Source organism: Parasteatoda tepidariorum, unplaced genomic scaffold, assembly GCF_043381705.1.
Source record: "Parasteatoda tepidariorum isolate YZ-2023 unplaced genomic scaffold, CAS_Ptep_4.0 HiC_scaffold_714, whole genome shotgun sequence".
NCBI lineage: Eukaryota > Metazoa > Arthropoda > Arachnida > Araneae > Theridiidae > Parasteatoda > Parasteatoda tepidariorum.
The window spans coordinates 52,440-69,480 of NW_027261887.1; the positions used below are offsets into that span (position 1 = coordinate 52,440).

Below are 17,041 nucleotides of genomic sequence, written 5' to 3' on the forward strand. Positions count from 1 at the left end.
AAATTCATGATTGCACTGAAAATTAAACAGATTTGTAAGAAACAGGGTTTGAAAAATCCCAGCCCATCTTGGTTTTCTATCAAAAACCTGGAGTTATTGGATTTTTGATGTAAACCTCATGTTTTTTTGTTTTGTTTTTTCCAAAAATACTTTAAATTTTTTTCCTGATTACTAAATAAGAAAGCATGATTGACTTCTAACAAGAAAGTTAAATATTTGGTAACTATTTATAATTTGTTATGTTACAATGTAAATTTTTTTTAAAGTTTTTGATTGTTACTCTATAATTTTTATTTCTTAAGGATAAGCAGATTGTTACAGAAAAATTTAAATCTACTCAACTAAAAGATCTTTAGATTTTATTCATCATTTTATTCAGTTAACATTACAACTTAATGTACTGTTTTTAATTTTTGTTCAATTTTTGGTTGCTTTAAAATTAGTTCATGTTTTTACCAGAATGTTTAGTTACATTATGTAAAGTCAATTCCTAATAACAGGTTTGGCTGGAAATAATTTTGTGCCTTTCATCATAAAAGTAAATATAACACATTTGCTGGTCTAGTAGTGTAAACTTGTTAAAAATAATTTTTTCAATGTTTTTACCAAATTTCTATATTTACTCTTCTTTTTTTTTAATATGCATGTAAAAAATTGCAAATCCTAATTTCTGCTCTTAATTTTACAAATCAATTTCAATGAAATCATTAAAAATGGAATACAGATTAGTTTCATACGTTAACTTTCACAATATGAATGATGTTAACTTTTAACAATCTGAAAATGTATTTTTTTTTAAAAAAAACCGACCCGGGTTTGCAAAAACTGTGTGGTACTTCTTTGGCAAACCCTGTTAATTAATACACTTATATCAGTGCTTACATTATAATAAAATTGTTAGTTATTATTTTTTTTATTGATTGATTTTTTTAGGAAAGTAAACAATTTGCACTGTCTCTGGTTAATTTTTCAAAAAAGTACTTAAAAGTGCTTAATGTTTGCATTGTTGAAAGAGTGGGAACCCTGTATAAAGAATATAGATAGATTGTATATATATATATAGATAGATAGATAGAACTCATAAAATAAGTTAAAATATTGACAAAACATGGAAAATAATAAAAATTAATGAAAAGAGAAGAATAAACTTATTGAAATAAAATATTTAAACAAAAATTTTATTTATTTATTTAAAAAAAAGCTTTTTAAAAAGCTGAAAAACAAAATGAATAAAAAGATATAATCTCTTCATCAGCTGGCACGATTATATCCGCAATTAGAAGTGCTTTCTAATATTGTATCAATATAACCAAAGCAAATTATATCAAAAAAATGTTTACATGCTCCTCACACTATTGTATTGATATATTTTGCTTTGGCTATATTGATACAGCATGAGAAAGCACTCTTTTTAGCTGATGTAATTGTGTGTTTTTTTTTAAATACATAAATAATTTTTTTAATATTTTTAGAAATATTTTTATATTAATAATTTCCCTTCTTCTCATTAATTTTTATTGTTTTTCATGTTTTCTCTGTATTTTAATTATATATATTCATTTATTTTTCTCTATACTTTTTTAACTGACCACATTTAAAGCCTCTATAACTTTCATCCTCTTTTTCTAATTTTTTCTTTCTAGTGCTATCCAAGATAGATAGATTTGAGTCTATATATCTGCTTAAAATCATATTATTTTCGTGACACAATTTAAATGTTTTTTGCTGATTCTTAAAATTGTGATTGCATAATAGAAAAACTAAACATTATTTTGATTACAAAAAAAAGTATTTATGTCAAAATATGTTTACAATTTTCTGAAATACCTTTAACACAATTTTAAATTTGCTCCTGAAAATTAAACTTAAGCACCTGAAAACGATATAGATAAGTTACTCTTATTACTTTTTGGTGCAGCTGCAGAAAAAGAAGCGAAAAGGCTTTTTTCACCATGGTAATAAATTTTATTCATAGTTTTCAGATTAAAAGCCATTTCAACAACAAAATTCAATGCACCAGAAAAAGAATTAATAATTTTCCGTAGGTTCTATATCAACCGATATCTCATTAATCAATAACCAGTTTGATTGCTTCTTGATGAATTCTATCCGTATACACTGAATGTTCTCTTTAGGCAATGTCGTGTTGACCGTTGCATCAGCTTTTCCCATTTCAAAAAGAGCCACTGTGTTAAACTCTGAACAAACAGCCTTTCTGTCTGTCAGCATTTTCTTGAAAACTGTTGCCACTTTTAATTCGGCGTACCTTATAATATCCTCCTTGTGTGACGGAAGGCCGGAACTGACGAAAATTCTACGTACCTTTGCGGGTTTCCTTAAAATCACATCAAAAGTGTCATTCCTCTTCGGTGCGCTACCCCAGAAAAATTTATCGGATTCGTCATAACAATACTCCGGGTAGTGCTTTTTGTACACGCCTATTGTAGTGACGACATCTGCCGGTGGATTGGGAAAGTGGTACACTCGTATGTTGTTCGAAAAGCTTCTGTCTTTTGCTTTTTGGATTTTGCCATCGAGTGAAGAGTAAAGTCCCATGTGCTGGAATAGCCCTGGTATTCTCCTGGTGACGATCTTTTTCTCGGGTACCATGATATCAAGGAATTGGAGGATCAGAAGATCTACTGGTTTTTCTAGGTGAAAGAGCACCAGGAATTCTGACAGTTTCCTCAAATCCTCCGACTTGAACAATCTACCTATGATGTAGAAACTCGAAAACGTCAGAGACACCCATTCCGAATTTTCCCTCGTTCGAATGAATCGTTGGATGGCGCTTACGAAATGAGGCGACGACTCTATGTCGTCTTCTAAAATTAGAAAATATTCAGAAAACGATTTGGAATATTTCAGCAAGTAAGCAAAATCTAACACTTGCTTGGATCGCCAAGCGATTCTTTCTATCGTATCGTTGTAAGTCCGGCGAGTTATCTTCATCGGCGGATATATCTCGGGATAGGTTTGTATAAGAAGCAGCAAACCTGATCGGACATATTCATTGAATAGAAGCATTGTTTCTTTCAGTCTTTTGTGTCGGATTTTGGTGTCACTGTCAGCATAAAGAACAACTATTGTGACATCTTTTCTTTCATCTTTGTCCATGTTCTCTAGCAGAGATTTCAATGTTTTGTGGAGGTAGTTTTCTTTTTTCCGCGCCACAGAAGGTATGCCTATTGTGATATATTTACTTTTCCTGGTGTAAACATCAGCTGGTTCGGAAACTGTTTCATCTTTTACATTTGGCACACGCTGGAAGAAGAAAAAATTTTTTTAAGTTGTTTTGCAAACTACATTCTATTTAGACGTTACATTTCTATTTAGACTGGGTTTGACTGAGTAAAATATGATACATAAAACTAAATAATTAACTTTTAAAACATGGTGCGTAGCATTTTTAAAAAGTTCTTAAAGGTGCTTATTTTCGTTTTTTAAAAGCCCTTAAAGGTGCTTTTTCCATTACGTGTTTTTAAAAAGCGCTTAATTTTCCCTTTTCGAAAATAAGATTTTTTTCTTTATCGTGTTGATTTTTCGCCACGTATTATGCGAAAGCGTGCTTTTCGCGTTGTTCTATTCAACGTTTTCACACTTCATTCAACCACAATCCCTTTCGTTGTACCGCCAGTCCATAGCGTATGAAAACGCTAATCGTTTTGCGTGTTTGATGAAATACTTGCGATTCCACATCTACTGAGCTGAGTACGGTGAGATTCTAGCCGTCTCATGTGCAACTCTGTTGCTCTTTGCAAGATTTTCTCAATTTCAGGCTTCATTTTCTACCCTCTGAAATCGAAACAAAAATATCTCGATCTTTTTATGGTGGCTAATATAATCAAGAAAAGAGTTCTTTGTCAGAAACGAGTTGTTTTATCATGATCATCTCAAGTCTTTGAAAATTAGTTTGCATTTTGTTTAATGTATATAGTGCCTAAAAGATGCTTATTTTTTGTTGAAAGATTTGGTTATACACCCTGTTAAGAGTAATTACTGAAAATTTATTCAATTTTTATTTACTACAAAGGAAAGTTTTATTTATTTCTTTCTATTAGTAGTATGTTTTACACTACTATGCTGAGTGCTTCAAAGCAGCGCACGTGACCTGACAGGAATTTCCCTAAAAATTGGTAGGGCACTGAACATGCTAATCATTATGTGTTTATTAAAGTATAATTTTAGCAAATACATCTTAAGAATTTTTGCTGTATTAAATATCTAAGCATTGATTTGATTTTTATCTGAATAATTATTTCTCCTTTTAATTGGCTTTCATGACTTTAAATCATAATGCATTCTTGTTGCAGCAACATACTTTACAGTCTCTTGCGAGTAAACTGACAAATGTTACCCTGACTCTGCCACTGACCTGTTTACAAAGGAGCTCTCAATTGCACTTACTGTTGTTGTTTTATGGTTTCTAAAATAACTAATAAAAAGTATTTTATTTTACAATCATCGTTTAACAGCTGACCCAATTTTTTGGTTTGTGACTACCAATGTTCTAATCCGTATCACTATTCGAATCAGGGATTCAAATTAAGTGATTCAAATCATTTGTTAAAATCAAGTCATTCAGATCTCAATTCGAATCCAGTAATTTGTTTACTGGAATAACAATACTTAACGTTAAGTATACATGACTTAAAGTATACATTAGGAGCGTTTAGGTATGACTTAAGGAATCAATATCGATTCACATGATTTGAATCGCATGATTCAAAACACTATTTAGCTTAGATTCTAACTGCAGTTCATTTACCAAGTACTCCTTTTATGATGTCAATAGAAAGAAAAGTTATTAAAGCGTTAGAATTCTTTCAAGTAATTAAATATACTTACTATTTTCTGTATAATTATATGTATTGTTAAAAGTCATAAATACTTGTAACTTTTACGAAACTGCAAAGGGTGCTACATTATTATTATGTGAGTTTGTCTAATTATATGAATTGGTAATCGGAATGGGTTACAGGGGGTGTAGAGCTGAACTCTCTACCCATGGCAACACTTCGCATTCTTTCACCATTAGCCTGTGGAGAGTCATGGGAGAAGAAAGTACGTTAGTTTCTGTCTTGATTTTCAAATAGATTAAAAACTTTTAAGTTAGGGAACTTGGCGATCGCAATACTTGAATATATATTTTCCCAATATTTTCCCCTTTCTTAATATTTTTCGCATTTAAATGTTTAAAAAAAAAAATTTTAATTTCCTTGACGCTTTCTTTTAGAGCTATGTTTAATGTAGTTTTCAGTTCCATATAGTTTCCTAACTTGAAAGATTTTAATCTATGTGAAAATCAAGACAGAAACTAACGTACTTCCGATTTTTATGTCTTTCCACACGCTAACGGTGAAAGCATGCGAAGTGAAGCCATAGGTAGAGAGTTCGGCTTTGCGCCACCTGTAGCCCGTTTCGATTGCCACTAGAGAACTGAAAACTGTATTGAGCATACTTCTAAAAGAATACGTCATAGAATTTTTACAAAATATTTATGACAATTAAATACGAAAAATTTTAAGAAAGGGGCAAATATTGTTGTACATTCCTATGCAATCGAGGAGAGGGAAAGGGGAGGGTCAAGACATAGAACCGGTCTCTTCCCAAGATGGCGTATTCGAGCGTTGCTATCGCGAATGGAAAGTCTTAATTTTTTTAATAATGAATGTGTAAGAATCTCTTGAACTTTACAAAAAAAAATTTCAACCCTATGTGATATAGCATCAGTGCGTGTAAAACGTAACTGAAAATTTAAGAAACAATAATTTATCATAATTTAAATCTATTCCGATAAAAATCAACTGATTCTAATCAGATGCAAATTTGTGATTCGAGTCATCGAATCAATTCGTTGAATCTCCGATTCAGTATCAAACTCTAATTAGTCAGGTCATAATAAAAAAAACCCGGTTAAAAATCTGTTCATATTTATATGTATGAACATGATGAAAAGAGTTTTTATTTGTTCTTTTTTTTCTCTTTAAAATGAATAATCTTTGAGAACAATATTTAAAATCAAAAGCTATCTAAATGTGGTTTGTTTTATTTTATCAAGAAATAAATAACTTTCGAGTTACTTGTAACTCTTGCTCAATATTAGCACATTTTCTGCATAACAGCTATCCTTGATTCATGGCCGATAAACAATTGGCAAGTTTTGATGTATCATTGCCTACAAAATAAAACAATAATTTAATCCTGATATTTTTCATCTGATATTTCCTAAAATTACAAAAATATGTGCTTAACTTTTATATAAATTTGCTTATAATGATAAACATGACAAAAATATTAAGAAACCAACTATGGTTGTAAAATACCGTCTTTAAACATAGTATTAATTAATGCAGGAAAATCCTGATGTTTCTATGCTTTAAAAAAAAAACTTTTTTTAAATATGTATATATAATGTGGTATTTCCATCAGAAAGCTTAGCGTTTTTAAAAAGTGCTTAAAGATGCTTATTTTTGATTTTNACTTGTTAAATTATTAGTTTTTAACATGCATAATCATACTTTTAAAAAAATAAGAAATACATTTTTCAGTATATGTATATATAATCTGGTATTTCCATCAGGAAGCGTAGCGTTTTTAAAAAGTGCTTAAAGATGCTTATTTTTGATTTATGTATTTTAAAAGCCCTTAAAGGTGCTATTTTTATTCGGAGTTTGTAAAAAGTGCTTAATTTTCTATCTTTTAAACAGAGATTTTTCCTTTGCCATGTCGATTGTTCATCTAAATTACAAAAATTGCATGATTTTTGTAATTTTCTTTGCAAAATTTATCAGAAACTAGTTATTTTATCATGATTAAATTTTTGAATTTTATTTATTTTATGTTTATAAATTGAGAACTTTAAGCGATAGAAAAAAATATTATTTTTATTANTATTTAAAATCAAAAGCTATCTAAATGTGGTTTGTTTTATTTTATCAAGAAATAAATAACTTTCGAGTTACTTGTAACTCTTGCTCAATATTAGCACATTTTCTGCATAACAGCCATCCTTGATTCATGGCCGATAAACAATTGGCAAGTTTTGATGTATCATTGCCTACAAAATAAAACAATAATTTAATCCTGATATTTTTCATCTGATATTTCCTAAAATTACAAAAAGATGTGCTTGACTTTTATATAAATTTGCTTATAATGATAAACATGACAAAAATATTAAGAAACCAACTATGGTTGTGAAATACCGTCTTTTTTCATAGTATTAATTAATGCAGGGAAATCCTGATGTTTCTAACCTTTAAAAAAAACTTTTTTTAAATATATATATATAATCTGGTATTTCCATCAGGGAGCGTAGTGTTTTTAAAAAGTGCTTAAAGATGCTTATTTTTGATTACGTATTTTAAAAGCCCTTAAAGGTGCTATTTTTATTCGGGGTTTGTAAAAAGTGCCTAATTTTCCATCTTTTAAAAAGAGATTTTTCCTTTGCCATGTTGATTGTTCATCTAAATTACAAAAAATGCATGATTTTTGTAATTTTATGTTTATAAATTAAGAATTTATTTTATGTTTATAAATTAAGAACTTCAAGCGATCGAAAAAAAATTATTTTTATTGCTGCACAGATCTTAATTATGAATTTTTTTTTTTTTTAGAAAGTTATTAAAAATATTTTTGAGTGCTTAAAAGGTGCTTACTCTTTGTTGAAAATCTGGCTACGCACCCTGTCCACGCAATTGTTTCTAGTGGATGTTCTATCTCAAAACTTCTTAATTGTTTTTTTATACAAAGGAGTATAGCTGCCATTTATTAAATTATTTTTTATGTTTGTTTTCAGGGGTCTGTCCAGACATTTTGTAAAAGGTCTTGTTTTTGTAAAATTAAACTTTTCATAATTTGTGAATATAAAGTAAGCGATAAATCACATTTTTCAACCAGGGTCCTGCTATTGTGACTTTGTGCAAATTGGGTCTTACTATTGCAAAAATTGCTAAAACATTTTCAAGAAGTTTTTAAATTGTAAATAGATACAAGATTCTGCTCAACAATTGCTGCTACTAAATTAGAAATGCGACGTACAAATATTTGGTATTTAGCCTATACTGCTCAACACAGAATATTCATTTCGGACGAATAATAGAAACAAAATCACTCAAATTTTTAATAATTTCAATTGACATATTTTAAATAACACAACTTAGTAATGTATCACTTTTAATGTGTTACGCATTAAGTAAACTTAAATAATTCTTAAATTTTTAATATTTTATTTAAAAAATTGATATAAATAATTTTTTGTTTATGTAATAATCTATTAATTAATTTTATGAATAAATATAAATTGATCAATTATTTATTTTAAAAAAAAATTATAATTTAATATTAATAATAATGCGCACATGATGTTTGCAAAAGTAGAAATATTTTCTTAGAGTACAACATTTGGAATTCAAAATTAGGGAATCTTAGTTTGTCTAGAACCGTCTTTCTTTCACCCCCCCCCCCCGGNTAGTTTTCTGCCCCCGGAAGGGTTTATTCGATTAACAAAACAATAATGAAACTAAACAAATTTGTGAAGGGGCCAATTAAAAGATTAATTATTTTGTGATGGGTCCGTTTTTATGAAAAGATATTTTGTGAAAGGTCCGTTAATGGACCCAAATTTCTTCTAAACAGACCCCTGGTTTTTAAGTTCTAATAGTTTTTTTAATTAATTCTCAACACCAATGCGATAAATATCCCTAAAGGTTTGTTGAATTAGAAGGAGTTTCTTTTACACTACTCTACCAGCATTGCACCAGATTTATTTTCCAATATTGTAATTTTTGAATTTAAATAATTTTTTTCAAGAATTTAAAATTTGCGGTTTTTACCCTTTTTTAAAAATAAAATAAAATAAAACTTACAGTATTATTGATCACCTTAAAAAATATATACAATAACATTTATATTAAAATGTGTTTTCATCTTTTAATTTTTCAAAAAAAAATCTAGCCATGTGTAAAGCTGGAATTAAATATATTTTTTCCTGAAAGGTAAATATTTAATTAAACTAGTAAATATTTAATAAAATCAGATAAAATTCGAAAAAAGCAAAACATTGCTAAGGAGCAAAATTGATATAATCAAAATTCTCGTTTTGAATGGTATTTTCAAAATTACTACAGAATTTTCTTCTTTTTTTTGGTTGTCTAATAAGATAAATGTATAAGCTAACCATTATTTAAATAAATATAAAATTAAATCAAAATAAAAGATATCAATTATTTTTAATTAGTTATTAAGGAAGTCAACTGAATAAGCAGTAACAGGTACAAAACATATCCTTTACCTTTAGTATACAAAAAATATTGTATACACTAGTGTAAGAAATTAAGAAAATTTTCAGACTTGGTCGATTATCTCGAGAACTACTGGACCGATTTTAATGAAATTTGGTACGTACGTACTTTAATATAATACAAAAGAAATAACCATTCAACAATTGTCATACACACGCATGATCGTGCGTTACACTCGTTGGAGTCGGAAGGTATGAAATTGCCTCGGGACAATTGTCACAGAAAATGATATCCCTTATTTCAAGTATGAAATCACGCTGTAAGTCCTGTTTAACTGTAAGAGGGGACCATACCCCCTATTAACCCATTTTTTATTTGTTTGTTTTTTTATTTTGCAACTGCTGTTTCATACCTTCCGACTCCAACGATCATGCGTATGTATGTACATATCAAATTTCATTAAAATCGGACCATTAGTTCTAGAGATAATCGACCAAGTCTGAAAATTCTCTTAATTTCTTACATCCGTGTATTAACAAAATTCTTGAATGAAAAATTTATTTTCTTTAAAGCATTATTTATTTTAATCATTGTTAATATAAATGATAATTTTAAAACAGTTTTGATGGTCTGCAATTATGAAAAATGTGACTAAAGTTAAAATAGTTTTTAAAGAGGATGTTACTTACCATAATTGACACTTTTTAAATAATATTTTGACATCCAGTACCAATCACAGAGAAAGAAAAAAGTAGCAGAACCAGATATTATTAATAAAGATATCTTCCTCATGGTTTATCATTCAAAAAGCTCCTACAAATTTAGAAAAATAAAATATGTATGTTCCATTGAAAATATGTGTTTAAAATCCAAATAAATAAAAATTTAATAAAAACATTTTTTACCCATTGGGAAAATGGGTGTTATTTTGGGTTTGATGGCGTGCTCACCTTATTTGGACGCCATCACACTTTTCAACTGTNTAATAAAGATATCTTCCTCATGGTTTATCATTCAAAAAGCTCCTACAAATTTAGAAAAATAAAATATATACGTTCCACTGAAAATATGTGTTTAAAATCCAAATTAATAAAAACATTTTTTTACCGATTGGCAAAATGGGTGTTATTTTGGGTTTGATGGCGTGCTCACCTTATTTGGACGTCATCACACTATTCAACTGTATTCAAGAGTAATAATAAACAGTGCGCATGCCTTTGCTTCGGCGACAGCTACTGTTTGATAATTTTTTTAGAATTCTTTTTTTTTTTCACTAACAGGCATTTTTAATGTATTCACATAATAATAATTTAAAGTATTTTTATATTCTTTTTACTTCCGATGCCCATCTGTGTTAACATTTGGTCAATTCAGGCATTTACAGGGCAGGTTTGTTGGCCACTCTTTCAGGGGCACCATATTAGGTGGACCAAGGTTGCTCCTACAGTAAGGATAGATAGTACAGAGAATAAAAGATCATCCATACCTTGCTCGGTATTAGAACCGAGAACCTTTCTGATGTAAGGCCCGTTCCCTGATCCCTACGCAATCCGGTCGGCATTTAGTAAAAATGAAATATGTATACAAAATTACACATTTCGTTGCTATAATTTGTCACCGATTCTTTCACATGGGCATATATTGAGCCGCGATGGCTCAGGGGATAGACCGTTCACCTTCCAATGAGGTGAACCGGGTTCGATTCGGGCTGGTCAATACGAATCCACATCCGGCTCGCACCGACCACAGTGCTTACGTGAAATATCCTCAGTGGTAAACGGATCATGGGTTAGACTCCCTTTGCCGTCAGGCTAACCGTGGGAGGTTCACGTGGTCGTTTTCACCATGTAACGCAAATGATACATTCAATATACCCCTCTCTGTCCGCAATTTCACCTACTCGGGGACAGGGGAAACTTCAAAATCTTAAATGGAAGCCTCCTTTTTTATTGCAGATTTGGATTTTCTAGAAAACAAAAGCTTTTATCTGGCAGATTGGTTGTTGCACTTTTGTTTATAGATGGCGCTGTTCATGATTGTGAAATGGAATTGGCATAAAAATTGTTTAAAATATCTAAAAATATCACGTCTTATTGAGAAATATATATATATACTCGTCAGAAAATTGACCACCACTTCGAACTAGGGTTCATCCGACTCCCAGACATCACCGTGGCATCAGGGGGTGAAATGTGAGATTGTACGGGACAACTTTAATATTTGAAAATATTTCCAATATGTATTTTTAGATATTTTATTCAATGGGTTTGACTGTTAGGTCACCTGAGGGCAATTTTCCAATCTAGCGGCATTTAACGACCGGATATAATGTTTAGCTTATTTCTTGCCTGATTTTAAAAATACATTATATTTTAAACACGTAAATGTATAACTTTTGATCTAATGATTGGGCTTTTACAAATACTTTGTGTTTTAACCAAGATGAAAAATTATAATTTAAGTTTCAAAACACAAAATAAATTTTCCGTGAACCTTTTAATTTTATTTCTGTTATTAATAGTTATTGTTAATTGTACTAATTGTTTATTTGAATTAATTTGTTTAAAGTAAATAATGCTGTTTAAAGAATTTTCAAAGTTGTTTTGTTACTTCTGCATCGTAAAATAAAATCTCAAAGATTTCCCATAAAATTGTTGTTTGAGTCTCTTTGTTTTATTTCATTCATATATAAGTGCCCGGTGATTACTTTTGTTAAAAAATCAGTAAAAAAATTTTGTGAAATTTCGATAAAACCAATAAAATAGTTAAGAAACAAAATGTTCAATTAATCAAAATAGAATTTTTCTATTAGCAATCCACTCGTAGCGCCATCGTAAAGTTTTTCTACTGTTTATTAGTCAAAAAAAACTTTTTTAGCGTTCCAACTATATCATAAAATAGATTTTTTTTTAAAAAAAACTGTAAATTTAAGCAAGAGTTTGTAACTTTTTACTCCGAAAAATTTAAAATTATGTTCTAAACATTAAACAATTACCTAAACCCGATACTGTAAACTAAATGTTCTAAATTTTTATTGATTTTACATTTAATCTGAAACTGAATATGCGGCAATAATTCTGTATTTAAGACGATAAATTATTACTTGTAAATTACGATTAATTCTGTTGATAATATAATAATGTAATTATCTAATAATAATAATGAATAATTCTGTTTAAAGAAATGAAATTGATTACGAACCAATAAAGGGGGCTTTTGTGCGAAGCAGGGGCAAGGAAAATAACGTTGTTCAAAAAATATTATTCATGAAAATTTAATGAGCGAAAAGGAGAAATTCACATATGACAGTCAGTTATTAAAATTTATGAAAATTTTCACATGATTTTGAGAAAATCCTTACCAAATATAAAGCAGCATATTATTCATACTTGTTATTTCTACCAATAACATCAGAGCTTTAGGAAAGATTTGTTAAAATAGTATAAAAGGCGTTAAGCATAGGTATGTAATGGTTGCTTAGCAACGCGATGCTCAGTAAAGCTTGACATTTCATTTCGTTAATGTCGAGGCTGTTAACTGATAAAGCTATAAACTAGGTGAAAAAAGCGAAGGAAGAAAAAAGAATGATAAAAAGAAAGTGGTGGAGAAGGATTATTTTGGAGAAAAGTCATTAATTTGCTGCCAAATTTCGACCTCGTAGATAGTCGTTTTGATGCATTGTTAAAGAATTGTTGGCCTACTGTAGATTTGAATGTTCTACGCTTTCTTTTTACAAATTAAATGAGAGTTGATAAGGGTATAAAGTTAGGGCATTTTATAATTAAATTATTTTTATTTAATTCCTACTATTAGTTCATACTCTTCCTATATCTTGTTCAAATTTTGGATCGTTAATGAAATACTTTTTATTCCTCCAATTAAGTTCAAATACATTTTTTTTAACATTTGGTGGTTGACACTTGATGTTAACACAGTTTTTTCAAATAATAATTCATTAATTAAATTTAATTAATTTATTTTAGTTTTATATGTAAGAAAATTTTTTATTATTTAATAAAGGTATAACAGCTAGTTTTCGATACGATTATGAAATTGATTCTTGTTCTTTCTATTTCAAGTCATTATACAAAAGTTGGAAAATTCGAAGAGATAAAATAAATAAATAAACGCTCATTTTGAAAACTATCTATTTCAAAATGATCAGTAAATATGCAATACGTTGATAAATTTGAATATGCGATTCGTTTCGGATAATTTTAGAAACGTATATATCTATGCATATATATATATATATATATACTAAAAGAAAATTTACCGCATTGTTAGTTAACTTTTTACAATAAGTTTTTCAATTGATCAAAACTACATTATTAAATCTAAATGAGACGTATTTTTCAAATCTGAAATAGTTTTTCCAATTGCCTTTTGGAAATCGAATTGAAATTGAGATGAAAGAAAATAACTCAGTTACGTACATAATCAGCTTAAAATTATCTTAGAACCAAATAATAGCAATAGTGTTGTATAATAGGCGACCGAAACATTATTGATTGTTTCATCGACAAAAAACGGATTTTTCTAAGAGTTTTATTGAATCCATTGAGAAATTTGTAAGAGAAATATTGAAAATTTTTCTGTTATTAACTTTTATTTAAATCTGTCTGGTTTCAGTGGAATAGTTCTCAATAAATATCGAAAAATAAATCAGTAGAATAGTTTTAGAGAAGCCAAACAATTATTATCCCTTAATGAGATGTATTTTTCAGTTGATATTTTCGATAACTATAAAAGCTCACGAACATTAACATTGAGAAAATAAGACTTAAATATCTTATATAGTAATTATTAATAGTTGTTTACAAAATATGCTTACAAAAAAATTAAGTATTTTATATAAGTAAATATAAACAAATACCCTTTCAGATAATCCAGTTCTCATCTTGTGTTCTAAAAAAAAAAAAATATATATATTAAATAAACTAAATTTTTGCTTTGAAAGTATCCTACAGATATTTAGGATGCTTTTTTGCATTCATATTAACTGTCCGGGAGTTCCTTAATTCCTAACTAATATTTTTTTGTTTCGTTGTATTTTATTTTATATTATAACCGTCGTTGAATAGCCGACACAATTTTGGGCTTATGACTACCATTGCTCAACTCTGTAGCCTTGCAGTTTTGAACCCAATCCAGAAGACGAGAGAATTCCTGGATCAAATATTGGGAGAAATTTGCCTTCGTGGAGGACTTTTTCATGGAACTAGCCCGCACATGGAGAGGAAAACCCCCACGGCTAGCCTAACGACAAGGGAACTCTGATCCATAATCCGTCTACCACAGAGTAAATTTTACGTCAGCACTTTGGTCGGTGCAAGTCGGATGCGGAATTCCAATCGATCAGCTGTCGCTGAGATTCGAACTCGGTTCGCCTCATTGAAAGGCGAACGCTCTATCCCCTGAGCCATCACGGCTTGTTTCGTTGTATTCATTAAAATATGTTATGTTGAACTTAGATATCGAATTTTAAAGTTGTTTGAACTTTGTAAAAATAGTTACAACCTTCTTCTATTGGCATAACAGCCCTTTGTGGGCCAGAGCCTTTCCAACCTTCCTTTTTCACAGCCATTAAATTTAAAATTGAGAAAGTAAATTCAATGAATCATTCACAAATCAAGAATGTGGGGGGGGGAGGGGAGTCTGATCTTAATGAAAAGTTTAGATGAAGTTGTGCTAAAGGGTTCCTCTAATAATGTGGGGGGGAAAACTTTTCGAGTTATGTTACTAATTTCTTTTCTTAATATTTTATTCGATGAGAGTTTTATGCATTCCATTATGTTCACAATGGATTTTTCTTAATTTATATATCAGTTTTATAAATGCGTACTATATTAGACTTAATTTTATTTTAAATATATAATATGAAACACTATACATTCGGTTATTTATGATCATTCATTTTATTTATTTTTATGTTAATTTGTATATATTAATTTAAATTATTTTAATTTTAGTTAAAACTGGAAAGACTAAAACTTAGTATATACCTATATTGTCCAAAAGCAGTCAAAATGACTGGATTGTGGAAGAATAATTAATGTGTAAAGAAATTTGTTTAAAGTTAATTCTTAATATTTTTTATATTATTTACAATTATATAACAAGTTATTAGTGAATATTAACAATATAAAAATTATATGTTGTTCAAAAAGTCACAAAATTCTAAGAAATCTTGTATTTATATACATTGTTTTTCTAATTGAAATTAAAAAGAAGTCAGAAGGACTTCCTTGGGCAATCTAGTATTAATTATTAATTCGTTGAAAAGGTGAAATTTAGAAAAGTACTAAATCGGAACATTGTATACACTACACAACTTACCACTTTTAAATTAAATTTATTTGAATGATGATGTTGTCGTCGGTCATTAAAGCAGAGGGATGAGATTGTTCTTGTTTTCCAGTAGCACCATCTATGGCCTAGAATTCGACTTCTGCCACTCCCATACGTCACACCCGTTTTATAGGGCGGACCCATTCATATATCCATTCATTCATCCCCAGATCGTAATTGTGACATGAATCAGAGAACGATCTATCTCCAATTCAGTCCCCCAAGAGGTATAACTTGTTATCGGGACATAGAGGACTTTGTGACCCTACAAATTTAACGTGCATCAGTAACCATTTACTGCTCGGGGAGTCTTTAGCCGCCTGGATTCAAACTCCTATTTTTACGAAAAGTTATTTTAATAATACGAGAAAATAACTCACTATTTTACAATAATTATGTTCGATGTCGGGATAGCCTGGGTGATAGGGAGCTGGACCTATGTCCAAGAGGTCGTGGGTTCGATCCCCGACGGCCGAAAACTCCCCGTGTAATAAATGGTGACTGATGCACATTAAATCTGTCGAGTCACAAAGTCCTCCATGTTTCCATTACAAATCATACCTCTGGGAGTATTGATCCAGGAGTTTTCTTGTCTTCAGGATTGCTTCAAAATTACAAGGCTACGGAGTTAACATTAGTGGTCGTGAACCTAAAATTGGATCGGCTGCTCATCGACGTTTATAAAATAAAATAATTATATTCACAGCATAGTTAAGTGTTATTATTGTTTGCAAAGTGAATTTTTAAAAAAATCTTATAAAAGAAAAAAAAAATTTATTGTAATTTTTGAAAGGGTGCACAACTTCTTGAATAAAGGGCCGCATGATCAAGTACCTGGTTATGTTAACGGAAGTTATGATTATTTTAGCATAAATATCAGAATTTCTAACACAATTATTTTTATAAACCAACTTAGTAAAAGATTTGCCTGCAACTAAACTCTTCTAAATAATTATATTTCTTTTTTTTTATTATCTTCATTTTTTTTAAATTTAATTCTATTTTTCTTTTCATCAGTCAACTAAGTAATATATTTACATAAATTTAAATTCCTTTAAAATTCATTCAAAATTAAATAATATCAAATTGATAATTTTCAAAAAAATATTCCTTTTTTATCAAAAAGCAGATTTGTCCAAAAAAATATTTAAAAAAAGTAATAGTTTTTTTTATCACGTCCAGTAATACAAAAGTTTATTTTAAAATAAATTAACTCCATTGTTCTTACATGAAAATAAAAAATAGATATACTTATTTTGTTGAAAAATATAAATGCAAATTAAATATTTTAACTAAAGAAATTGTGTGACGTCCAAAATGATTTAAAATAAAACAAACTCATTGTAGCTCTAAATAATTAGATTCAACAATCAGTTGGGATTCATTTCAATATATTTTTAGCTATGGGATATTTACGTTTAGTGAATAAGAGATTTTATGCATGT

The 17,041-nt window shown here is 29.3% G+C and overlaps 1 protein-coding gene across 3 annotated transcripts; it reads right to left on the reverse strand.

The window, feature by feature from the left end:
* Window positions 1–1,942: 1,942 nt before the first annotated feature.
* Window positions 1,943–14,153, reverse strand: LOC122271845 (alpha-1,3-mannosyl-glycoprotein 4-beta-N-acetylglucosaminyltransferase C-like). 3 transcript variants are annotated; one of them, XM_071176977.1, is made up of 4 exons: window positions 14,122–14,153; window positions 9,935–10,058; window positions 6,966–7,060; window positions 1,943–3,264 (listed from the first exon to the last, which is right to left on the reverse strand). In XM_071176977.1, exons 2-4 carry the CDS (start codon window positions 10,035–10,037, stop codon window positions 2,029–2,031), a joined length of 1,434 nt encoding a protein of 477 aa, XP_071033078.1. In that variant the 5' UTR covers window positions 10,038–10,058; window positions 14,122–14,153; the 3' UTR covers window positions 1,943–2,028. The 3 variants fall into 3 exon arrangements, with proteins under 3 accessions (XP_071033078.1, XP_071033077.1, XP_071033079.1); XM_071176976.1 differs by lacking the exon at window positions 14,122–14,153 and adding an exon at window positions 12,607–12,888; XM_071176978.1 differs by lacking the exons at window positions 6,966–7,060; window positions 14,122–14,153.
* Between the last annotated feature and the right edge of the window lie 2,888 nt (window positions 14,154–17,041).

Bases quoted from the DNA above. Each gene is read 5' to 3' on its own strand.
- LOC122271845 (XM_071176977.1), bottom strand. From the start codon at position 10,037: ATGAGGAAGATATCTTTATTAATAATATCTGGTTCTGCTACTTTTTTC. The intron at 7,061-9,934 runs GTAAGTAACATC...TTTATTTTGTAG, and splicing joins TTTAAAAAGTGTCAATTATG to GCAATGATACATCAAAACTT. The intron at 3,265-6,965 runs GTAACTCGAAAG...TTCTTCTTCCAG, and splicing joins ATATTGAGCAAGAGTTACAA to CGTGTGCCAAATGTAAAAGA.